General features: G+C 47.6%; 3 protein-coding genes and 1 pseudogene across 3 annotated transcripts; 1 reads left to right on the top strand and 3 right to left on the bottom strand.

Annotated features, from left to right (window-relative positions):
* The first annotated feature begins 599 nt into the window (after positions 1-599).
* LOC125511524 (scarecrow-like protein 6) lies at positions 600-3,075 on the top strand. The gene has a single exon (XM_048676914.2). The coding sequence runs from the start codon at positions 903-905 to the stop codon at positions 2,814-2,816; it is 1,914 nt and encodes a 637-aa protein (XP_048532871.1). The 5' UTR covers positions 600-902; the 3' UTR covers positions 2,817-3,075.
* Positions 3,076-8,473: 5,398 nt separating this feature from the next.
* On the bottom strand, positions 8,474-12,971 carry LOC125511522 (signal recognition particle receptor alpha subunit family protein). Its single transcript, XM_048676912.2, has 10 exons — positions 12,816-12,971; positions 11,640-12,680; positions 10,779-10,863; positions 10,564-10,659; positions 10,314-10,466; positions 10,014-10,121; positions 9,370-9,489; positions 9,109-9,234; positions 8,928-9,011; positions 8,474-8,830 (listed from the first exon to the last, which is right to left on the bottom strand). Exons 2-10 carry the CDS (start codon positions 12,665-12,667, stop codon positions 8,705-8,707), a joined length of 1,926 nt encoding a protein of 641 aa, XP_048532869.2. The 5' UTR covers positions 12,668-12,680; positions 12,816-12,971; the 3' UTR covers positions 8,474-8,704.
* A 1,243-nt stretch (positions 12,972-14,214) lies between these two features.
* On the bottom strand, positions 14,215-16,218 carry LOC125511523 (F-box protein At5g07610-like). The gene is made up of 2 exons (XM_087522305.1): positions 16,061-16,218; positions 14,215-15,953 (listed from the first exon to the last, which is right to left on the bottom strand). The coding sequence occupies exon 2, from the start codon at positions 15,902-15,904 to the stop codon at positions 15,263-15,265; it is 642 nt and encodes a 213-aa protein (XP_087378431.1). The 5' UTR covers positions 15,905-15,953; positions 16,061-16,218; the 3' UTR covers positions 14,215-15,262.
* Positions 16,219-22,176: 5,958 nt separating this feature from the next.
* LOC125511521 (putative receptor-like protein kinase At5g24010 pseudogene) lies at positions 22,177-24,975 on the bottom strand (annotated as a pseudogene).
* Between the last annotated feature and the right edge of the window lie 860 nt (positions 24,976-25,835).

Genomic DNA, 25,835 nt, shown 5'->3' with positions numbered 1-25,835 from the left:
GGGGGTTTTCATGAAATGATTATGAAGCTCCACCTATTCCACGGGATACATCTAAGGACATCCGTCTAGGATCTGATGGTTCTCGTCAAAATTTTCTATTTTTGCACACTAACCCGTGCTTTGATTGCAGTTCAGCCTGGTTACACTGCCGCTGCAGCCACCTCAAATCCGCCGACCACATCCCCGAGGCTGCCATGCCGTGTCCACCACCCTCAGGTATCGGCTATGTATGTCCACAGACCATGGTGCCCTCCTATAGACGCGCTTCGGCCGCCGACGCAATGTGTGGCATCGTTGCAAGCAGTCCAAGACGACATTGGCAGAGCACATCCATGGTACTCGAGCGGTCGGACAAACCGCGACGACACCGGAGATTAATCGTCCCTCGGAACGTCGAAAATATGTTGCATCTCACATGGATGGTGTCGTCCGGACGCTCCGCGTGTCCTCCTGTCCTTTACGACAAGCTTAACGGCCAATGGAGCGGTCGGCCAAGGCAAGCCAAGCGTATGCGGGAGAAAAGCAGCGTGGTCGTGTGAGGTAGAAGAAAGACAGGAAAGGTGGATTGATCCATCGGTCGGGAGGGAGGGAGGGGCCGGGGAAGGGGAAGGGGAACAAGGAAGGCTGCCTGCTTTGCTTGGGCTGCCTTTTTCACGTTGCACGCTACCATTCCGCAACGTGACACGGACACTACCCCGCCCACCAACGAATAAAACTGACGCTCACTGCTCCACCTCCACCCCGCCATTGCCCGCACCTCTGCCCTCCTCCTCCTCCCGTTAAGCCGTCTTACCTTCCTACTGCAAGAGAAGCAGATCACTCGGAGCTCTTCTTCCTCCTCTTGCTGCTGCTGTGGCGCGGCGATGAGGTGAGTGAACACAGCTCGTGCGTGTGGGGGATCGATGCCCACGCAGCAGCTCACGACATTCCAGCTGCTCCCGCCCGCCCACGCGCACGGCGACCGCCGCCAGCACCAGCACCAGCAGCTCGCCTGCGGCGGCGGCCTCTGGGACCCCGCGTCGGTGCTCGACCGCCGGGCCAGCCCCGCCGCGCATCCCACGCTGTCTTCCCCCTCGCCCCTGCCCGCCGGCGTGGCGGCCCTCGCCAAGAACGTCTCCGCGGCCCCGCCGGCGCAGGCGCAGGCATGGCCGCCGCCGCCGCCGGGCCCCGGGGCCAACGACGACGACGCCAAGGACGACTGGGTCCACCACCTCCCGCCCCTCGACATGGCCGGCTGGGGCGACCCCCACGCCGCCGCCATGCAGGAGCCGCACCCGCCGCCCTCCTCGCAGGACAGCACCTTCCTCCGCTGGATCATCGGCGGCGGGGACGACGACGACGACGACTCCGGGGCCGCCATGGACGGCACTGACCCCCCGGATCTTGACCTCGACCGCATCACCATGCTCCCCCGCCACCCGCCGCCGCTCATGGGGGGCGCGGGCCACGGCCTCCCGTTCACGCTCGCCGGCGAGGACACCAAGCAGCCCTTCCGCGCCTCGCCGGGCGCCGCCCTGCATCAGCAGCAGCACCACCTGCCGCACGCGTTCCACGGCGGCGCGTTCCCTTCCTTCGACCCGGCGGCGCCGGCCAAGCGGCAGCAGCAGCAGCACCCGATGGCCGGCGCGGCGCCGCCCAAGCTGCCCCCCTTCGCCGGCCACGGCGCTGCGGCCGCCCTCAAGCCCAAGGCGGAGGCGCCGGTCGACGACGGCGCGGCCGCGGCGGCGGTGGACCAGCTCACCGAGGCGGCCAGGCTCGTCGAGGCCGGCGACGCCTACGGCGCGCGCGAGATATTGGCACGGCTCAATCACCGGCTCCCCGCCGCCCCCGCGGCCGGGACGCCACTGCTCCGCTCCGCCTTCTACTTCAAGGAGGCTCTGAGCGTTGCCCTGGACACCACCGGCGCCCACGCCTCCTCGGCGGCCGTGGCGTCCACGCCCGTCGACGTCCTCCTCAAGCTCGGCGCCTACAAGGCCTTCTCCGAGCTCTCCCCGGTGCTCCAGTTCGCGCACTTCACCTGCGTGCAGGCCGTGCTCGACGAGCTCGGCGGCGCCGGCTGCATCCACGTGCTCGACTTCGACATCGGCGTCGGCGAGCAGTGGGCGTCGCTGATGCAGGAGCTGGCGCAGCGCCGCCCCGGCGCCGCGCTCAAGGTGACCGCATTGGTGCTGCCGTCGACGCACCACCCGCTCGAGCTGCAGCTCATCCACGAGAACCTCGCCAACTTCGCCGCCGAGCTCGGGGTCCCCTTCCAGTTCGTCGTGTTCAACCTCGACTCCGTGGACCCCACGGAGCTCCTCGCCATTGCCGGCGGCGACGCGATCGCGGTCCACCTTCCCGTCGGCTCAGTTCACGCCGCCGCGGTGCCGTCGGTCCTTCACCTGGTGAGGCGGCTCGGCGCCAAGCTTGTCATCTCGGTCGACCGCAGTGGTGACCGCGGCGAGCTGCCGTTCGCGGCGCACCTGCTCCAGGCATTCCAGTCGTGCGCGTTCCTGCTCGAGTCCCTGGACGCCGTGGGCACCGAACCGGATGTGGCGAGCAAGATCGAGCGCTTCCTGATCCAGCCAAAGATCGAGAGCTGCGTGATGAGGAGGCACCAGGCCGCGGCCGCCGGCGACAAGCTGCTGCCATGGCGGACAATGTTCACCTCGGCCGGGTTCGTGCCGGTGCACATAAGCAACTTCGCCGAGGCGCAGGCCGACTCGCTCCTGAAGAAGGTGCCGGTGAGGGGCTTCCGCGTGGAGAAGCGCGCCGGATCGCTGGTCCTGCATTGGCAGCGCGCGGAGCTGGTGTCGGTGTCGGCGTGGAGATGCTGAAGGAGCTGCCATGATGAACGCAAGTCGGTAGGTTAGTTAGGACTAATGATCCTAACAAATATTTCTGCTGCGACGATCAAATTACTCGTTAAGCATTTCGCCGCCACCTTGATGGATGTTCTGCTGATCATGTCACTTGTTTTGAGTAGATTGTTTGGCAGGCTGCAAGGTCTGGTACAGTATCAATGTATTTTAGTACTCATGTTACTATTTTCATGTGGAATCAATATGGTTATGGTGTTTGAAATCTTCCATCAAAGCCGCTATTCGCCCATTTATCTTGCTATATATATTGGTTCTCTGTTAACTAGCCTACAAAAACGTCTTACATTTTGAGACGGAGGTAGAACTATATAATAAAGCTCCAAAAATATAACACTCATAACCTTGCATCCTTCATCAGTTCAAATAAGAAAAATGTAGAGGATTATGGTCGCCATTATTGATTGTCGATAATCTTCATGTTCTCGAAATGCTTGCGTATACTTCTGTGAAAGGAGGCATTAGAGTAAAAGAAAACTTGCGAGGAAATAATAACATTCAGCTCTCTTGGTGGTGGTCGACTGGGAAAACAATATGCATTGAGTCAAAAAGATCAAAACATTCAAATCTTCCAGGATCCGCCAAATTGACATCTAATATGATCAAATTTTCTTGAACTTGAATCAAAGAGTTTTTGAAAAAGGTTACAAGTTATTTAGAAGTTGTCTCTACATACAGGCAGATTATAAATGATTTGTGTATTCCACTACTTGTCCATTTTTTTTTGCTTTTATTCGCATGGGACTATTTTCCCATTGAGTTACAAGCTAGCAGCTACATGTACTCTTTGTCTTTAATCCCATATTTGCTCTGTTCGACTAACTGTAGCTCATTGTATTATCAATGAAGGTATTTTCTGTAAGTAAATTTATGCTAGGCATCATACATGGTCAGAAGCTTTGGTTTTGCAGTGTGTCATTTTCTCTGAAAGTTCTGAAATTGTTACGAACACTGGCTTTCAGACAAACTTTGTCTTTGGTCCGAATCAATGAAGATCTTGATTTAACACTTTTGTACATTTCAGTTAAAAGAAATCGATGGTACATATGCGGTATAAATTTAGAAAACTTTCTCAGACAAATTACTGCCGGACGGTTGTATCTTTAATTATTGGTTAACTTTTTATCTAGTCCAACTTCCATGATATCAACAAAACAAATTGTTATATTTATTCATAAAACTAGACAAGAAGATGCTAATGCATGAGTGGTGAGGTGAGGTACAGTGAAAACAAAATAGAATATCATAATTTTAGATCTCCGTAATCCGATGCCTTGAGAAAGCTCTCTCCTTCAGGAACCTCCAGACACCTGGAAAGTAGAATTGCATGAGAAATGCATGTTTAAGAACAATAATCGCCTTTTTGATATTGTACTTGGAGGAACATTTACAACTTGACAATTGTGGAATGCAGCAAGACTGGGAATAAAGTGGGCATGGATGTTAGTGGCACAACATAAAGCAGCAGACATATTTTTGTTTGTTTGTTTGTGAGATTTTGGTTTGCATTGTATGATCTCCAAAGTTGGCTGAGCAAAGGATCTTTCACGAGTGTTGATGGTTTCATCTACACAATTTGATATCCATTGCTTGATTAGATTTGCGTGGTATACCTCGTATGCATATGCTGTCATTCTTATTCTGAAGTCTCAGCTTAGCAATTGGGTATATGTTACTCATTTCATACTTGAAGTTGCAGGTTGCAGCATCTTGACATTGTTAATTCAGGTACCGCCGATTTCTCGGCTGCTTCCTTCTCTCAGGTGAAAATAAATAACATAGAAATCTGTCTACCCATTTAATACTTGCAGCATCTTAACATTGTTAACTGCTAACCCTAATGCCAGCAATTTCCTTGTTGCTTCCTTCTGTCAGATGAAAAGGGAAACAAACCATCAGTCTTGTAGGCATCTTGTTCAAATGTAATCACAAGCATATTAGTAATGAGGACTGACCCCTAATTGTCAATGTATAGTTGATAATTACCTTGCCATGGTCTGAAGTTCTGGGTATGTACTTGGGCAGATATGAACCGCACATGTATCATCCATGCTCAAATAATGAATGGTTCATTACTCATCATATTTATCTATCTATTCCTCAGGGATGGAGAAATAACAAGTCCCGTCTGCGAATCTTCTTTGGAGCAGATAAGTGAGCCCCTACCGTTGTTTGCGCAACAGCGCGGGTGATCGACAGACATTAGTTGCTTATCAAGATGGAATTTCTCGCTGCAACATGAACCGAATCGTGTGTTTTGTTCTGATGGCAATCGCAGCGTAAAGCTGGCGTGCTTTACCTCAATGGCACCAAGCATCTCCTGTCATCAGCACCTGTACTGCTAATTGCAGTCCCAAATTCGTCCACGTTGGGACAATGTTGTGAGGGTACAGTCCAATATGCTTATGCTGCTGCCGCCCCCCTGATGCTATCTGCAGGACTGATTGAATACACAGATAAGGTTATAGCTGTCCCTAAGGTGCTGAATTCTCTCATTCAGGCTTTGTCTTATTGTCAGATTCGTGCAATTTTGACTCGGCAGCCAAGAAGAAGAGCAGTCGACGCCTCACCGGATAAGAGGAGGTGAAATGTGGAGTTGTTCTGTTCAAGATGTCACCCAAAATGAGGATGAAAAACCATTGCTCAGGCATCCATCAACATTGCAGTTCTGCAACCATTACAAAAACAGCCTAACCAGTAACCCCATGGTTAGGCTGCTCTAAACCAATCCATCGGTTGCAAAGACTAAGACATGCTTTATTTATTCCCAATGCGATGCACCCATCTCCTACCATTATTAAAAACCCATAGGCGCGAACTTTTGTTCGGCGCACGGGCGAAGCGGTTAAAGCGCCATGAGTGAATGAATCACCAAGATCACAAAGTATAACCAAGCCATTTTTATGCTGCAACAGGACCTGAAAGCTCAAGACCCAGGGAATCGGATCCTGAAAGCCTCACCTACACAAGGAGTGAGCACTGAACAGAGCGGTAGCATCAAGCTTGTGGGCACCAACACAAGGAGTGCCGCCCCTGGAAAGAGCTAAAGACCAGCACCTTTCTGAGAGAGAGGCTAAACTAAAGGAAAAATCTAAAGAGGAGGGTGTGTCATGGTGAAGCCTCCTCGGAGAGTGGGATTCGGTTCAGACTGTGAGACTTTTCTTCCTCCTCCTTTCTCTAATATAATATAGTGTTCTTTTATGTTCAAGAGTTATGAAGTTCATGGACACACACATTTGTATATTACCTAACAAAAAGACACTTTCATCGCAATGTTGGCAACATAAGTTTGAAATTTTGCAGGATTTTCACAGGAAAGAGTTGAGGTCTCAACATGAAGGGGTCTCTGGTTTCGAAGAAGGGGAAGCGGAAGGGAAGGATGCCAGCGAGATATTTGAATGTGTGGAAATGTATTTTTCTCCAGTCTTAAGATGGTAGTAGTAGATAGAGAAGACTTTGTTAGGTCTTCATGTTTCGGCATTTGAATTCGAACAAACGAAATGTTCGAGGACCGAAAGTAGGAGAACCGAAAGACTCACCTATGCCTGGAGTCAACTGCAGATTCACATTAACTAGGGTTAAGCTGCACATGTGTGAGTATGCGCCGCAAGTCTAGCAAGAGTCATGCCTACTTGCTGCTTGACACATGCATGTCCATTATTGATTCCACCGTAACCCTGAAGCTGAACAGTTACAACACAGATAGACAGACAGACAGACAGCACTCGTATTAGTCTTTCAGTCTTGTACACAAGAGCAGAAAAGTAGATGTGCATGCATGCATGTAATCTGCTGCTTGGTAGGAGACTTGTGGAAGACTCACTCACTTACCACGACAAAGGAAGTTGTTCAGTTGGTCTGAATTGCCAGGTGGCACTTGAGATAGAATCTTGGCTCCTGCTGCTTACTCCGCTGACAAAAAAAGAATAACTTGGATGCATGCATGCACGCGTACTTGAAAAGAAATAGAGTTTAATTTTGGAAATGTTAAAAATCTGACATCAAATTCTTAAGCATGACATGCTTGTTGAAGGAAATTGTCATGCTCATGACAACTTAATTGCCATGCTTAAAAGTCTGACATGAGATTTGTAGCGAATTCCTTTAGTTAAGAACTTAAGATGGGTTGATTAGGTTGAATATACCTGGAAAAAAAAGAAGTTGGTTAAGCGACGTTGAAAACCAGAACCTTCCCTAACTGTCGCTCATAATTTCATGCCAGGAAACAAGAATAAAAGTATAATTTTGAGATCGCCTGTCAGGTCATTACCCACATATACTAGTTTTTTTTTACAGGGTTAAAAAATATGACCAGCAAGTGCAATGTACAAGGGAATAATCACAGATATTGTCCTCCTGGAGTGTGTTAGATGATTGTGTAAAACACCGCGCGACACCGGTTAAACAAACAAAACTCTTTTTGGCACCGCAACTCAACTCAATCAATAAAGCAAAGCAAAGCAAGGCATGCGGGAAGGAATATATCCTCCCTCTGGAGGAGAGGAGAGGAGGGGAGAGGAGGACGGCCGCTAATGCGTCTACACCAGTCTGTCTTCCGTGAGGCATCTAGCAAATGGAAAAAGGGCCGCCGGCGCAATGAAAGGAAGAGGAGATGGAGATGAGATGCTCCTCTAATAACTTCGAGGGCAAGGCTCCTCCTCCATGGTCTCTTAAGAGTTCACCATATATGTGTCATGTGTTGTGGCCATCGAATCTTCGGCTGAAAATATACTTTACACGATGGGCAAAGTGAAGAACACAAGCAATATATAATGATGATGTATAGTAAAGGAATGTAATAGTGTGCCTGGAATGTTTATCTTGTTGGTTGATGATGGGCCAGATTTGCTGAGAGAGAGAGAGATAGAGAGAGATAGAGAGAGAGACAGGCCACATCTGGACAATGGGGAGAATGCGCGTCAACGGCTGGTCGCCGAGGAAAGGGCGGAGATCGGAATATGAGACGGGAAGATAACGGTTATCTGCCAGATGCAGCGACGAAGGAGGAGGAAATAAGCAGCAGTTGCATCCATGATTGGCAAGAAGTTTTCAGGCTCCAGCCCAAGAGAGATCATGGGCAGAGCAACAAGAAGGTTTCACAAGATGTCTATGGGCCTGGATGCTTTTTTAAAGGACTATCCTTCTTTGTCATGAAAGTAGAATACCAGCTTAAAAATGTAAAACATTTTTGTAGGCAAGTTTAGCCTAAAAATCCCTTATATTTTGAGACGGAAATAGTGTAAGATTATTATGAGGCCTAGGCCAGAGGTTGTTTCATCAACCAGCTCATCGCCACACCCATACCCATACCATCTTTGTAAGAAGCAGCTGCTTCTTCAACATCTTTGGGTTTGCTAAATGTGCGTGCCACACATGCCACCGCCACGACACAAGCCTGGCCTGATCCGGCTCGTGCCTTGTAGGGTGTGCCTCCATCAGGGCACAATATTGTACAAACATCATACAACCCAATGTTTGCATTACTTTGATGTTCTATTCCCATCATAGGTGTTAGGTCCGAGCACATACATCTGGTATGCATCCTGCTTTACTTCACCCAACAACGAGATTTTATCATTTCACATGGCTAGAGAACACCCCGACACAACCAAAACATTAAACAAGCCACATATTATTGTATTTATAATTAATTTCTGAGGCAACCAAGCACAAAGATCCACACAACATAATAAGTTAACAGCAACCATTAAAGTTCGCTAGGGACGATAGTTCCACACCAAATCAAACGAGAAAACAACGAGGTCACGGGGGATATTTGGAGATATAACAGAGACTCTTTGGTATGCAGCACATCTCGGAGCACGACATGTACTAGTACTACCATTTTACTTCAGGAGGGTCTTCACAATGGATTTCACGTTCAGCTTCTTCAGGTCAGTGTAGGACTGGCCACATCCGACGAACATGACCGGAGATCCAGATATGTAAACCATGGACAGCGCAGCTCCCACCTGCATATATTTTTCATGAACTCGGCATCAGAATGCTGTAAGGGGTTGGTTACAGTGATTATTAATCAAGCATATGTTCTGCACAAGTTCCCCCTACCTTGTCGTCGATAGTGTCAAACTTGGTGAGCAGGATACCATCAATCAGTCTGGCTGTGGGAACAGTGGAAAGATCTGCCAATTTCTGTGCAAGAAAGAAAAGTTCAAAGCAGTCAGTAACGAAAGAAAACACAACATGTACGTTGGTTGCTTCAATCTGCCTGTCGCTGCAAAACCAGTACCTGATTGAACTTGTTGAGCTGATCAACTGCATCATTCCCAACTAATGCCTCTCCCACAAATAAAACCAGATCTGGCTTGTTGAGATTGATGAGCTTGGAGAGTGCTCTCATGAGTGGCTCATTATCCTGGCAACATCAATTCACAAGACAAAATGTATCAGACCAGTGTGAGAGCAGGAAGCAGGGTGGTTAAGATTTAGTAAGGACACGGTCCAACAAGAACACAGAAAGAGTATATTGCAGTTAATTCACTGGACCAACCTGCATACGTCCGGCCGTATCAACAAGAACAACATCTGATTTGTTTCGAGTGGCTTCCTGGATAGCTTCTTTCGCCACAACTGCTGGGTCCTTCTCATATCCCTTCTCAAATATAGGTATCTGTACACAATATCGTCATGTAAGGATACAATTACAAGTTGGTGGTTTCGTTCAAAAAGGTACAAGTTGGTGCGTCTGGGATTGGGAAGAAAAGCACACATACTAAAACTGAACAAAACAGCAGGACACATATTTTGCCACCAGTTAAGCAAAAGATGTGTTATATACAGATGAACTAATGACGTCACATTTACAGACAGTCATACTAATGACAAGGAATAGCTAAACCCAATGATGAGGTTAGAGATTCATCAAGTGCATTACATCTTAATTCTATTACCTACATGCAGCAGGATTCTTCCCAATTGGTTTTCCTCAAAATGTAAGTGCATTATATTGATTGAGCAGAATAGATTCGCAATATGCACACAAACTCCACTGTTTGCAAACTATGATTATAACATTACTCTTACTGTCTTGCATGATTACAAAACAAAACAATGACCTACAAAATTCAATGTGAGCTGTTGCAAAACTGGGTACATAGAACTGTTGTGTTACTCAAGAGGGGAGATGGTCAGTACCTCAAGCCTGCGAGCATGAGTCCGCAGCTGCTCAACAGCACCAGATCTGAAGGTATCACATGCTGCCATCATGACACTGAGGTTATGCTGAAGAAGCCAATAAGCGACCTGTAAAGATGCAAGACAGGATGACGTGAGCAAATTCTTCAAATGAAGTACTCCCTCCGTCCGTTTATATAAGGCGTTTCAGACAGCTGGGTTTGAACTGTTTAGTACACTGTCTGAATTTGCTAAAACGTCTTATATAAGTGAACAGAGGGAGTATGTTTTCTCATGGACGGCATTTGAAATATATTAAACCTTTGCAAGATTGGTAGATTTTCCAACTCCATTCACTCCAACAAAAACAACGACATATGGCTTGCCACGCTCCTTGGCAGCTTGTACATCCCTTAATATGTCAATGGATCGCCTTGGAGTTAAAATGCGAAGGAGAGCCTCCTCCATAGCTGTCTGAAGAAGCAACAACCAGATAGTGTATGAGGAAGCTGTACAGAATGTCTGCTTGAATGTAAATGTGAAGTGATCAGGAGTGGTGTGTGCTGCAAACCTGAACAGTAGAAGAAATTCTTGTGAAGGATCCTAGCTTCTTGCCCTCAAGGCTAGCTGCTACTGATTCACAAAGCTTTTCTGCTATTTCTTCAGCCTGCACAAACAAGGCCAATTTCATTACCCAGACAGATGAAGAACCAAACTACAAAGAGCTGGTTTAGTAAGGTTATTAAATATGAAGCAAGTCGCCTAGTAATATGAAGAAATGCATACCACATTCTTCGTCATCAGTCTATCTTTAAGAGCTTTGAGTGCAGGTTGCAGATCAGACTTCTCAAGTACATTGTTACCTGCAATGCTGAGCACAGAAAAAATACAAATGTTGCAATTAAGTGACATGTTCATAGATTGCAAAATTGTGAGAAAGCTAACAAGCTGGTAAACACTACAAAATGCAGGATGTTAGAAGAAAACAAAAATCCTAGTTAATATATTACAGGCAGTGAAAGACTAACCACCACCTCAGATATGTACCCTGTATCATGGTTAACATGCTTATATTCAAGGTTTCAAACTCAACTTGCTGTTCTATATCACATTTTCTCTATGTATTCTTTGGAATACAACTATACTATTTTACTGTACCACCATACCAGGTATGTGTGTATCAAGTGTGCACTGCAAACTGAGGTGGCAGGTGCAATGGCATTACTCCATCGATGCAGTTAGCTAATGGTTTAGCTAGCAAATTTGGGTGAATAAATCTTGTCTCACATACCTGCATCTCTTTCCTAAACGAAAATGGATACTAAATCTTGTCATCAGCCAACAAATCATGGAGACCCAAATCATAACTTATTTTTTATTTCAGATAATGACCAATGAGAAGACATCAAAATCATATAGTGCTTCTGAAGACTAAGCTATCTACTATCTTATGTCCATGCCGCGATTTGAACTGTAGGATGTTAGTATCGGAACATTATGTAAACGCTCATATCACCTGAGTGCAAAATAGATTTAAGTTGACACTACTAGCAACTTGTTGTTAAGCCAATACAACTAAAGAGAGATTATTAATTATAGGCTACTAATGATAAGAACAAACAAATGCAGAACACAATTCTTATATACCTCTTGAACATGGAGGAGAACCAGCCCTTCTTCTTCTGGCCAGCCCCAGCATTCTCCTCTTCCTCATCCTCTTCGTCCTCACTATCGCTGCTCAGATCTTCATCCTTATCCATCATGCTGTCCCCCTGGTTGGTAAGCACCTTCTCTATCACCTCCTCCCCTCTCTCGTCAGCCGGGTCCGTGAAGTCCAGCTTCTCGTTCTTCGGCGGTTTGTCATCCCAGACCCTCATCTGCTTGACAACCTTCTTGGGCTCGGTCTTGGCCGCCTTCTTCACATCGTTCTTCTTACCGCCACCGCCGCCCTTCTTTCCTCCTGTCTTCTTACGCAAGGTAGTTACATCGAAGGCCCCGTCGTTGGGGTCCCCGTTCTCCTTGCCATCATTGTCAACAACAGCCCGGGCCGAACGAGAACTGTCCTTAACAGCACCATTCTCCTGGCCACCCTTGGCAACCGTACCGTTAGCAGTGAAACCACCGTTGTGCTCCTTCCCGGAGTCGCCATCGGAGTCATCCTTCCCAGAGCCAGAATTCTTCTTCCCAGCAGCACCGCCCCCAGCGCGAGCATTGGGGCCGAGCTTCTTGCCGGCAGGACCACGGCCGGCGCCGGAGCCGGAGGAGGGATTGGTGGGCTGCTGCTTGGACTTGTTCATGGCCTCGGCGCGCGCCTCGGCCTCGAGGTGCAGCTGCCGGAAGGTCTCGGTGAAGAGGTCGTCATAGGAGACGCGCTTGGGGTTGTAGATCTGGGAGAACTCCTTGCGGACGGCGGCGAGCAGGCCGTCGACGTAGAGGAGGTGGAGCATGCGCTGGTAGACGGCGACGAAGACGAGGCCGAGGTCGTTGTTGAAGGTCCACTTGAGCGCGTAGGCGTCCTTGGTGAAGCCGGCGTCGCCCGAGCGCTCCTCGAGCAGGCAGGAGCGGATGAGCGCGTCGATGGGGGAGCCCTTGAGCAGCGCGGCGCCGCCCAGGGCCCGGCAGGACGACCACAGGATCAGGCCGCCCCGCGTGAAGATGAGCAGCTCCTCCAACATCGCCGCCGGCCGCCTGGATCGGGAATCGGGTTAGAGATCGCCGGATCGGGATCCGGGGGCGAGCGGATCGGGCGATTTTGCCCCGATCCGGAGGTGAGAGGGGGGGTCGGGGGAGGGGAGAGGGGGTTGGGGAATTCGTAGGACGTACCTTGGGATGAGGAGACTCGCGATGGATTTGCTTGCTTCCTTGCTTCCTCGCGGAGGGGAAGAAAGCACGGAAAAAAGAAAAAAGTGGAAATTAGTTTTTGCGGTGTGTCAGCGGGTGGGATATATATATACTACCAAGGAGGTGGACGGTTGGGTGTCTCTGTGTGTCTGTCTGTCCAGCCCGGCGGACTGGTTGACTGCGTCCGTCTCGGCGTCCGCGACTCCGCGTTGGGATTCAACATTGTGCACGTGATGGATTGGCGCGGCACTCCGCGTCCGACCTGAATGACACTTTTCATAGTTGAAGGACCTTCAAAATAGTTCAAGGATCTAGGGTGCACTTCACTCCTTATTTTGAGACAGAGGGAGTACTATCAGCCTGTTTGGTAAACACTTGAGGAAATGAGAGTTTGCACAAGGATGTTTATTAAGGGATTAGGCATGGAAAGTAGATTTTTACTCTCATTCCCTTGTTTGGCATATGATGGGAATTGGCGTGGGATAAAACTCTCCTCACGAATTAACTGGGTACCCCCTGAGAAGAAATCGGTGGGAATTGACTTCCCCAACTCCCAGTCCCCTTCCCGCTTAAACTCCCATTCCCTCTAATCAAACAGTGGATTTATAATCTCCTTACCCCTCAACTCCCATTCCCCATCTCTAATTCCCCCGAAACAAACACGCCGTATGTACCAGACCAGACACAACCTGAATCTTAGCATTCCTCCTGAACCTCCAGTCATGATCAAGATAATCAGAACGTGGCAAACACAACATTAATCATCAGGATTACAGCCATACCAGACAGGCAGTTTATAACAAAATCTACAGGCTCTTGATCCATACTAAACAGTAAACACCATTGGTTATCAAAAAAAAATCACTAGACCAAGATTATGTATGATACTAGTTGGGATTCAAGCCTATGCTCATTGCGGCAAATGTTCAGACAGACAAATGGATGGCCGGCTCTTTATGAATATAAAACTGTTACATGCGTCTGACTCATTCCATGCCAATTTAAAAATAAATACATCATCAGTTCTGGAGCATCTCGGAGGTTTTCTTGGAATAAAATGGCATTCCAGAGTCCTACAAAGAACATTCAAGAATCAGGAATCGCCACATCACAAACATACACAGAAACAACGCTGGTTGATCCGATTCAAACAGGGTAGCAACACAGCCAAAGCAATCAACCATACCAAGAGATCTTATTTTTTGGTGGCCATTCAGTCGTGTTCACAAACTAATATCGTGTATGAAGCTGAATCAAGCCTGAACCAATATAAAATTGTTGTTACCACTGTCAGTAAAACTCTGGTGTACTGATTTCTTTCACCTGCATGCTGCTATTTGTACAAGAGTACGCACTCCAATTTGATTTCATTGACATTTGATGCAATTTCTCTGTGATTAACAGATCCAGAGCTCTACTGAATTCATTAGCTACAGCAACCATACATAAAAAGAACTTGCTCAAAGGCAGTGTTTTATCAAAATACTGAATGAATAATGTCAACTAGACATTTGCACTAGTAACCAGTCTGATTGACCCTTTCACTACACTACCAGGTTCAAAATCTGCAATAGGATTTAGGATAACCATAATAACTGGTTGTTATGGAAAGGAAGAGCGATTACAGTATAATTTAGCCACATGGAACTAATACATGTCCAGAACAACAACCTGTGCTAGGTAAACAAGAACAGGGGTAACAACCAGGCATTGATCTGAACTGAAAATCAACCAAGCAGGAGTTTAAGCACTAGCAAATTGAGCGGCATGATTCAAGCAGATTCAGAGGTACACTAACAAGTACTTCAGCCGGCAGAAGAGCCAATTCTTGGAGGAAGCACAAGCGTGGTCTGAAGGTAACACTACCGCCCATCTCCATCTGCTAATGACTCCGAGAACAGAGGAACATAAGGTAGAAATCGTTGTGTGTTCTTCTCAAGATTAAGGATACAACCAACTTTCTGATGTTGCATATCGTACGCTACCAAGGTATCACCTCCATGTGAAACCAGGAAAATGGTGTCGCAATCTGGGTGAATCCCAGCCACCCTGTACTCCTCCCCAGTCATGCTCATAAGCTCATTGATGCTGGCAGTATGCTTCAGAACCAATTCTTTACTGTCACAATCCTTGAGGCACCAGAGTTCTATCTCAGAATCTAGGATTTTATTGTTATCATCGACGGAAGATACAGCATAGAGTAAGCACCCCTGCGACGATCCGATCGTACCAAATCTTCGACCGTACGGCATAGGGACAGTCTTCCACACTTTACCTTGCATGTCAATCCCCAGGAGCACATGCTCGTTGCTGATGCCCTTCGGGTTGCCAATCACATACATCATACCGCCAACAAAGACACCCTTACTATAGAAGAACAGCGCCAATTTCTCAACAATCCCACCATCTCCGCGACTCCAGGCTCCCGTTCATGACGAGTAGATGTTCACTCCTGTCATGTACGTTTCCACAGTGGTCTCCTCGAAACAAAAAACGTGGAAATGGGATGAGACTGCCGGATCAAAAGCCAGGCCTGCCATACAGTTATACCTAAATCTGTCTGCCGGCGCCTGCGGTTGAGGGGGCAGCTCCACCCACCTCCCAGTGGCCGGATTGCACACAACAAAACGGAAATCATCCTCTGCCCAAGCCCAAGGGTTCACCATGTTCTTGCTGGAGCTTAGGTAGAGAAGGAGGCCATTGCAGGCGTCCACCTGAGCCATGTCCTTGTACTTGCCAGGCTGCAGGTAAGGGAGGGAAGGGTCGAACGGGGCTGCGCCGCAGGAGACGCTGGCGAAGTGGTGGCGATTACAGCCGACAGTGGTCGTGTAGAGGAAGCCGGCGAGGGTCTGGGGCAGCTTCTTGCGGTTGGCGGGGTCGGCGATGAGGTCGCGCCAGCGCACGGAGACGCACTTGAAGCGGTGGAGGGATCTGGCGGGGATGCGGGAGAGGATCTCCAGGATGAGGTCGTCGGTGAACCGGCAGGCCGTCCCCGCCGTCGCCCCCGGATGGCTGTCCAGCCTCGACTTGTTGTTCCTCTCGAAGACCTCCCCTTTATCCGCCTCCTCCATGGATCGGAAGCGGGAGAGCCTAGGCAGGGACAGGTTAGGTCTGGTGGATCTGCAGTTGGAGAGAGGATATCATCGATCTGGCGTAGGAAAATCGACCCGGGTAGCAGCCGGCGGTGGTGACCTCGCCCTCGCCGTGGTGAGTCGGGAAGGTGGTACCTTGGTTTAGGCGGCGACGGGCGACGGAGATGCAGCCGGCGGCGACTCGCTTCTCGGAGGACAGAGGCTCAGGAAAATCGACTCTTGGCGAATGTGAATGCTGAACTCTTTTTTTCCCCGAGGAAATTGAAGCTCTTTGTTTTTGTTGTAGAAGAGTTACCGAATTTTGAGAATTCGTAACTTTTGGAGTTTATCATTTTTCAAACATGTTTTTTCCAAAGTCAAGAAAAAAAAACACCAATCAAAGATGACACAATTTGAGGCAACAATCCCCGAGCAAATGGTACCTGATATGATCTGTTTCGCCACTTATCTTCATGGTAAGAGCATTTTCAGCCGTTGGCCCAGGAAGCGCCTAAAATCGCCGCCTGGGGTTAGGGGGGAGACCTTTATTCCATCTTCAGGGAGCCGCCGCCGTCTCGCCTTCCTGAGCAGGACACAAACCCTAACAAGACAGAAAACAACTACTGAAAATGGAGTCCTCCCGCCGGCACTTGGCAAGATCCACCGCGCCCCCATGACCCTAGCGTCACCGGAGACGAGGTGGACCTGCAGCGGCGCCGACGAGAGGCTAAAACCCTAACTTTTTTTCTTGGAGGAGGAGGAGGAGCGAAGAGTGAAGCGAATATAACAACTTGGTTGTAGAAATGCTAAGGTTGTCAAGAGGGAGGGGATCTGATGTAGCAAGATAATTACGAGGGGAAAGAATACTTTAGTGACGCAGGAAGCAATAATTCTAAGCACACGCACCTAAATATTAATAGGATGATTAATACTTAAATAGAGAAGGTAATTGCAATAGATCTCTTATACTCGTGCATTTTAAAATCTTCTATCAAGATAATTATAGAAAAAATAGACACCAACACATTTAGGACAGTAAAACTGAGGCTAATCACTGCCTTCTCGGGCCATCAACATCTGAACCATTCATTTTGTGATCTTGCAATTTTCTAGCCGTCTGGTGCTTCTCCTTTTCTTCTCGGACTCTGTCTGGCCATCCTCGTCTCAGCAAAAAAAGTTGATTTAAATAAGTTGGGTTGCTTGTGTTTTCCCTATGGTCAAGGGATTTTTAAGTTCCGGTGAACACATGCTTTTGTTACTGTGTCTGCGCCATATTCGCCCTGTGTTTATTTCCGATAATATCTGTTTTCATATTCATTCCCGATGTTTCTATATTGTTTTCTGCTTCCACACAAAAATTAAAACAAATATGGTAGGACCTAGGTCCGTTCGTTTCTGCTTTGTTTTCATCCCTACTCATGTGCATTTGGAGACTAGATGAATGGGGAGCAACATCAGAGTCGCCATATCTTAGTCTTCGCAAAAAAATAGTATGTTCTTTCATTCAAACACTTTGATTCCCTCCGAATTTAAACGTTTAGCACATCAAGCAAACATGCACATAGTTTTTGACAAGTTGCATGAACAAAAGCATTTAAGCGGCGACATGTGCAACTCACATGTTATCGTCGTGTTCATTGTCCTCTCCTCCTCCGGTGTTTGCATTGTGCCCTCCTTCTCCAGCATGTGCAGTGTGACGTCCTCCTCCGTCGTTTGCATTGTGCCCTTGTCCTCATGTCCTGGAACATATGAAATCCTCAAATTAGCAACCGAACAGATCCATGAGGCAGATGACACAATCAGATTAGTGTTACTTGGAAGAAATCAAGGGAGGGGGAGGAATGTGGAAGTTCTTGAACACCCTGGGATGACGAACAATGGATTCCTTTTTCCCCGCAGAGGAGGAGGAGGAGAAGAAGAAACCAGAGAAGAAAAAACTAAAAAATAGTTTTGCTTGACGAGGGGTCTATATACGAATGAGCGAAGGCGTTGGGTGGAGCAGTAGGCGTCCAACTTTGTCACGTCTCTGCATGACTATCCACCGCGATTGGCTGCGCCCATCTAGGTGTCCATGGATCCACATTGGGAGTAAATTCCGCACGCAACGCGACACGCGCTAGGATGGATCATTACTGAATTTCAAACAGAAGTTGGGATTTCAAAAAGAATTTGATTTTCCTTGTACAGCTGCAACACGAACAAATCATTTCCTAAAAGATTAAGTTGGCAAATTGAAATTGACAAGTCAGTATTAATGCCTTATGGTTGACAACCACATTTTCTTCCAATGAGATAGTTGCGACGGAATACTTGATCAAATCCAGAAATTGCAAGCCTCTGTATCATGTCTAGAACCTTTACCTGGGTAGACAGATTCTACAAGAAGCAATTGGCCCATGCTAAATTCACACTTTGACTTTTGTGTTCTATAACACGGTTTGGTCACACCGCAATAAAACCAAAAAACTCTCCTTCCCTTAGCTCCGGGGGAAAGCCCTAGCTATAGTGGAGTGAGCGATGGCGATGCTTGGGATTGCCCCCTTCTTGAGGGCATGAATCTTGAGCTGGTGGGCATGAAAGACCGGTGGCGGTTTTGCTTTGCATGGTTGTGGGGGTGGTTTCCTTCCTTCATGTTGGTGTGGCGTCCTATTTCGCAACGGTGATGTTGCGAGATGTGTAGGGCCACGACAGGGCTTCGGTAGTCGGTTCTTTCCGATGTGTTTGACTAGTTTCCTCCAGTCTCGATGTGTCATCAGAAGTTGGAGCTTGCCATGTGGGATAAATTCGATAGTAATAGAGGTAGAAGAACAAGGCTTGATCTAACAAGACACAAGTGGTGATGCAGAGAAGTATACAAGTTTATGCCCTCTATGGTGGAGGTAAAAGCCCTAGTCCTGTCCTAAGGGGAGGTGTTTCTTGCGTATGGATTTATGATTACAAGGGTTACATGTAACTGAGCGTCGGGGTATACCTATATAAAGTATGTTATACCCCCAGGTTTACCACCTAGCTACGTTACATGTGCCCATTACAAGAGGCAACATACACTCTTGGTTGTCTATGATAATGACTAGTAACGTCACGCTTCAATGCTTATTGGACATCTCCATCTCCATTGATCCTCTTGGACGTTGGCCTCCTGAATAAACCAAGTGAGATTCATCTGAGTGAGGGTATGCCCTTCACACTGTGAACCAACAGAATTCTCTCCGCGGATACCCACACCGACTGACAAAAACCCCATGCTACTGACATTGTCTTGGACCGTAAAGAATACAGGCTTGGGCCTTTGTTGAGTTTTGTGTCACCATGGGCCTACCCTCTGGGAGATAACCTCGCCAAAGCTGCCTTAGAGGGCCTAGATAGTGATATTGACAGGTGTTCGATGGCCTTTGAGGAGGCCTTCATTGGTGTGAGCTTGGCATATTTCTTCTGAATATGATCATCATCAAAATATAAGCTATCTCATCGTCTCTCCTGGTGGCCAACTCTTTGGCATAGGCTTCGTGAAGAGGGCCAAACCGGTGGGGTTTGTTGCGAAGTCACTGGCTCGCGGAGTACTGATAACGATGACACTTGTAGTTAACCTCGCTGGTTTTCCTCCCTCGACAACATGTGTGTTTTTTGTGTTCATAGTCAGATCGGTTGGTGGTGCCCCTTCGCGGGTTGTAGCAGATTTTGCCTAGATTTCACAATTAACCAGGCAACTCTTTTCCTTTTTAATGAGATGATGCCTCTGTTTAAAAAATACTTATTTTTTGCACTTTAGCTATATGTAAATTACCTAGAAATTCTGCTCAGATTACTCAATTTTGTAACCTTTGATTGTTGCTTCATGATTTGTGCTCCTTTTTTTCCTTTTGTGTCTTGTATCTTTTTTGGGTTGGGAAAATTTGACTTTCCTCTATTTTGGGTTGGTTAAATCCTTTCTTGGTTGAAGCCCATTATATTCACGACCTAGCCCTTCCTCCTCTTCCTTTATTTTCTGCTCTGTTTTTCTATTCTTTATGTTGTTTTGCTTTTGTTTTTTTCTTTATTAGTAGGCACCTTTTGTGGATATTTTTTAGATGTTTGGTGAGTGTATATGTGTACAGAAATACTATAAAATATGCATGAAAATTTCACTATTATATGATTATTCTTTTCATACTAGAAAAGAGCACTTTCAGTGCAAAGTTATATGCAAGTTATTTATATTTATTTTATTTTATTCTTAAAGGGCAATACCAGTGCCACTAATTCATTGTTCTTATAAAACTCCATTATTTTAATTTTTTGTTTAAGCTATTATTTCAATTTTTTTCTTCTTTAAAGGTAATACCAATGCCACTATTATATGCTTACTCATGTATATTTTTAAAAAAGCATAATTTTTATAATGTGTGCAATTTTTTATTAATATTTTTTGTATTATTTTATTTTATTTCCTATTAAAGGATAATACCATTGCCACTGATTAATTTCCTTAGACATTATTTTGGTTTGTTATAGTTTTTAATTATTGTTTTCTTAAAGGGTAATATCAAAGTCACTAATTCATTATTCTTAGAAAAATATTTTGATTTAGTTTTCGTTTTTAAGGGTAATACCAATGCTACTAATTCAATACTTCTTGCAAAACTCCTTTTTTGCGAAAATTTCACCTTTTATATTTATTCTTTGATATTATGAAAAAACATATTTTTTATGTAATGTGCAAATTTGTAATTGTTTGATTTAGATTTTTTTCGTTCTCTTTCTTCTTAAAGGGTAATGCAAATCACACTAATTCATTCTTCCTTCAAACACTTTATTATTTTGACTTTTTAGTTAATATTTCTTTTTCTTTTTCCTTCAAGGGCAACAACAATGCCACTAATTCATTCCTTCCTTGGAAACATTTTTACGCTAAAATTGGTTATACATGCATATTATAAAAAGCATAATTTCTGTTAAATTGTGTGCAAATTTTGTCAGGGTAATATCAAGGTCACTAATTCAGTCTTTCTTAGAAATCTTCATTACTTTGAATTAGTTTTAGTTTTTGTTTCATCTCTTTTCTTCGTAAAGGGTAATATAAGCCACTAATTCATTCTTTCTTATGAAACTAGATCTTGATTTAGTTCATATTTCACTTGCTTTTATGGTTTAGGGTTATACCAATGCCACTAATTCATTCTTCATTATGACATTTTTTAGTGAAAAACCCCACTATTATGTGCTTATTATTGCATATTATAAAAAACACGATTTTTGTGTAAATTGTGTGAAATTTTTGTTTTAGAATTTTTTTTCATTTTCTTTCTTCTTAAAGGATAATACAAATGCCACTAATTCATTCTTTCCTAGAAAACTTCATATTTTGATTTTTTAGCTTATATTTCATTTTCTTTGTTCCTAAGGGTATTACTAATGTCACTAGTTCATTCATTTCGTACGAATTCCTTTTTGCAAAAATTCCATATTATATGATTATACTTCCATATTACAGAAAATCGCAATTTCTATGTATATTATGTGGAAATTTTGTCATTACTATAATTTTATTATATTTCTTCTTAAAGGGTAATACCAATACCACTAGTTCATTTTTCCTTGTAAAATTTCAATATTTTTAATTTATTTTAGTTTAATATTTCATTTTGTTTATTCTTCAAGGGTAATACCAATGTGCTAATTCATTCGTTCTTAGAATTTTTTTTTCAAAAGTTCAACTATTATATGTTTATTATAGCATATTAGAATTTTTGCAATTAGTTTTACTTCTTGTTTTATTTATTATCATATTTGTCTTATGTCTTACCAGGTATTGGGTCAGTTTTTTTGTTATGTTTCAGACCAAGACCAAGTATCTAATGGACTTTTGTTTATTTGTTGCATAGGCCCGAGTGATATTAGAAATGACGACTGGGACCAAACTTTTTTTATTAGTGCATGTCTTTATTGACTCACAAGAAAAAAAATCGATAGGAATAAAATCATTTTTTATCTCCCATGTGCTAATGTTTATGGCTCCAATTCTAATTTTATTCATTTGTTGTTTTTTGTCACGTAGAAAAGAGTAGATGGAGATTTGTATACGTCTGCCATGTTGGAAATTCACTTCTAGTCCAACTCAAACAGTACAGTCATAAATCTAAAGGCATGGAGCATCACCGAGCAGCTTATGCATTTTTTTTTCTTGAATTAATCGGATTGCTTACCACATATGTCGCGTGGTCCGGGAAGCTCAAGCATGGCGTGTTAACTGGAGTATAAACGAGGCTAGACAGCGTGCAGTCGTGCAGCAGCGTGTGCATGCACATGCAGGGCCGGACCTCACAGTAATTAAGAACAATAAAATAGTGACTAATCCAAAATTAGTTTTCAGACCAGTCTTGCTAAGTCTCAGTTAAGTCTCAGTCGATACTATACCCGCCGGTCATGCTCAAGCAGGTCTCGTCCTCGTCGTCCGTCAACAAGCTCACGCCCACGCCCACGACCACGTCCTCTGGGAGCTGCGTGGCGACGGCGCCGCTGTTGCCGAGTTCGTTCCCGGCGACGTTCGTCTCGTGCAGCTGGAGGCAGTACTCCAGGTTCCACAGCACGTCGCCCATGGACGGCCGGTCTACCCAGCAGTCCGCCAGGCACTTCTCCGCGGTCTCGGCGAACTTGTGCAGCGACTCCTCGTCCGCCTCGCCGGCGATCCGCGGGTCGGCGATCTTGTCGAGCCCCCCTTCTTCCCCGCGCGTCCTCACCGCCCACTCGGCGATGTTGATCTGGCCATGCTCCAGGCTCTGGTCGATCACCGGCCGCGCGCAGAGCACCTCCAGCAGCACCACGCCGAAGGAGTAGACGTCCGACCGGTCCGTCAGCTGCTGCGTCTTGAAGTAGCCCGGGTCCAGGTACCCGAAGCTGCCCTTCACCGCCGTGCTCACGTGCGTCTCCCTGAACGACGGCCCGATGCGCGACAGCCCGAAGTCGGCCACCTTGGCCACGACCCACGATCACGCCGCCACCGTCGCTCCCGAGGAGGATGTTGGTCGACTTGACGTCGCGGTGGATGATGTTCTCCGCGTAGCCTCGGTGCAGGTAGTGCAGGCCCCTCGCCGCGCCGATGCAGATCTCCAGCCGCTGCCTCCACGACAGCGCCGACTCGTCGGAGCCGTACAGGTGGCTCCGCAGCGTGCCTTTCTCCATGTGCTCGTACACCAGGATCATCTCCGCCTGCTCGCTGCAGTAGCCGATGAGCGACACCAGGTGCCGGTGCCGGATGCCGGACAGCACCACGATCTCCGTCTGGAACTCCGGCAGCCCCTGCTGCGAGGCGCGGGTGGCGCGCTTCACCGCCACGGGCGTGCCGTCACCGAGCACGCCCTTGTACAGTTCCCGAAACCGCCCACGCCGATGAGGTTGCGCTCGTGGAAGTTGTCCGTGGCGGCCTTGATCTTCGCCAGCGAGATGTGCAGCTTCGTGCTCACCCTCTCCATCCCGCCGGTCTTGCGCTCTCTGGACCACCGGTTCTTCAACTGCTCAGCCCAGACGGAGGCGCCGTACTTGGTGTACGGCACGCCGAAAAAGCAGAGCACCACGCAAGCAAGAACGGCGGCGCTGAGCACCACTGACACCGTAACGACAATGATTCTCTTCGTCCCGCCGTGCGATCCCCTCGAGCTCAAATCGACGGGTGGCAGCCTCATGATCTCCAGCCCGTTCAGTATGCCGCCTCCGCTGCTTTTCGGCGACCAGCCGATGCTGATGGTGAGGTTCCCGGCTCTCGGCGCCCTGGCTGCGTAGTCCATGTAAAAGGCCTCGTTCGACTGCCTCGCCTCAGGCCGGTTCTTAGGCGTGAGCTCTCTGGTGCCAAGGGCTTGCGCGACATAGACGTTGAAGACGATGCCAACGCCGACGACGGAGCTGAGCACCTCATAGTCGCAGAAGTGGAGGCGGACGAGGTAGCGGGACCCTGGAAGCTCCGCCAGAAACGTCCACGTGACGTTGAAGTTGAAGCCCGGGGTTGTGGCCTGCAGGAGGTCCGTCATGTTCGCCGCGCTCTGCGTCTTGTACACCACGTCCGGCGCCACCTCCTGTGTGTAACCGTTGGACGGGGCGTAGATGATCGGGCTGGAGGTCGAACTGACCACCGACTGCCACCCGTAGAGGTAGGGGCCGTCGGGGAGCCACGTCCTCCACAACGTGTCGTTCCCGGTTGTCACCTTGGGCCCGCCGACGTTGAGGCGATACACCGTCTCAAGCGGCTGCTGCTGCCACAGCTCCATGTCGTCGTTCACTGCGGCGCCCACCAGTGTCGCCGTGTTGTTCCACAGCAGCTCCGGCGGGGCCGGGAACAGCTCGACAGCGTTGACGAACGCGGAGGAGCCGGCGTCCGCGGTGAAGGTGACGGTGATATTGCCGCCAACGACGCCGCGCGGGACGAAGAACTCCTTGACCACCCCGGCGGGCGGCGGCCTGAAGGAGGACAGCAGGGGGTAGGCGTTGAGGATCGAGACAGTGAAGCGCGCGGACAAGATGTTGATGATATACTGAGAGGAGCCTGTGGAGGCGGCGGGGTAGAAGGGGAAGAAGTGGAGGCGCAGGACGAGGAACGACGGCGCGTTCGGCGAGGCGGGGTAGGCGAGGCGGTAGGAGAAGGCCGAGATGTCCGCGCGCGCGGCGGCCTACAGGGCTGGGGAGGAGCCCGGGGTGGAGGTCGCGAACACTGCCTGGGCGCGCGCTGGCGACAGGTAGGCGGCGTCCGGGATGAAGGTGCGCGCGGGGGAGTTGGATGGGAAGGAGACGGAGGAGTTGGCGCCGCATGCGAGGAAGAATGAAAAGTCCGGTGAGAAGGCGGCGAGGGCGGCGTGCCGGAGAACCGTGGCGAGGTGGAGGAGGAGGAGGAGGATGGCGTGGACGGCCATTCAGGCTGTGGAGTCGTGCTGGTGCTGTGAGCAATGTGAGGATGCCGATGATCACCGGGGGATAAGCGCCGCGTAGCACGGGCAGAGTGGTGCACGAACAGTTCCATTGGAAGGTGGGCTTGACTAAACTTGGAAGCTTGGATTGCCGTGTGTGTTGAGTTTGGGAGAGCATGTTGGACTAGAGTCTGTCTGCACAGTAAGAGAATCTTGGCCATGTGTGGAGCTGGGAGAAACACTGGTTGGGTCAGCAAAAACGAACAACGAACGCGCTTTTCTTACAACCACATGGATTGTACCGGTGGGCCCCATGAGATATGATGGAATTTTGTGATTTTAGCTTCATTATTATGTCCAGTAAATTCTTGAAAAATCACGAGAAAGTATTATTATCATGGCTCTCATTCCTACTACATGACAAGGAAAGTGTGAAATTTTTTATTTTCATCCTAGTTGTGGTGGGTGTTGTCGGTGTCAAAACCGGCGGATCTCGGGTAGGGGGTCCCGAACTGTGCGTCAAGGCCGGATAGTAACAGGAGACAAGGGACATGATGTTTTTACCCAGGTTCGGGCTTTCTCGATGGAGGTAATACCCTACTCCTGCTTGATTAATATTGATGATATGGCTAGTACAAGAGTAGATCTACCACGAGATTAAGGAGGCTAAACCCTATAAGCTAGCCTATGGTATGATTGTTGTATATGGAGTTGATGTCCTACGGACTACAACCCTTCGGTTTATATAGACACCGGATAGGGTTAGGGTTACACAGAGTCGGTTACAATGGTAGGAGATCTTGAATATCCGCATCGCCAAGCTTGCCTTCCACGCCAAGGAAAGTCCCATCCGGACACGGAACGAAGTCTTCAATCTTGTATCTTCATAGTCCTGGAGTCCGGCTGAAGGTATAGTCCGACTACCCGAACACCCCCTAATCCAGGACTCCCTCAGTAGCCCCTGAACCAGGCTTCAATGACGACGAGTCCGGCGCGCAAATTGTCTTCGGCATTGCAAGGCGGGTTCCTCCTCCAAGTCCTTCATAGAAGATTGCAAACAC

This window comes from Triticum urartu, chromosome 5A, assembly GCF_056163025.1.
Source record: "Triticum urartu cultivar PI428250 chromosome 5A, HENAU_Tu73, whole genome shotgun sequence".
Classification (NCBI taxonomy): domain Eukaryota; kingdom Viridiplantae; phylum Streptophyta; class Magnoliopsida; order Poales; family Poaceae; genus Triticum; species Triticum urartu.
The sequence above is the reverse complement of the archived record's forward strand: the minus strand, read 5'-3'. Positions and strand labels throughout refer to the sequence as shown.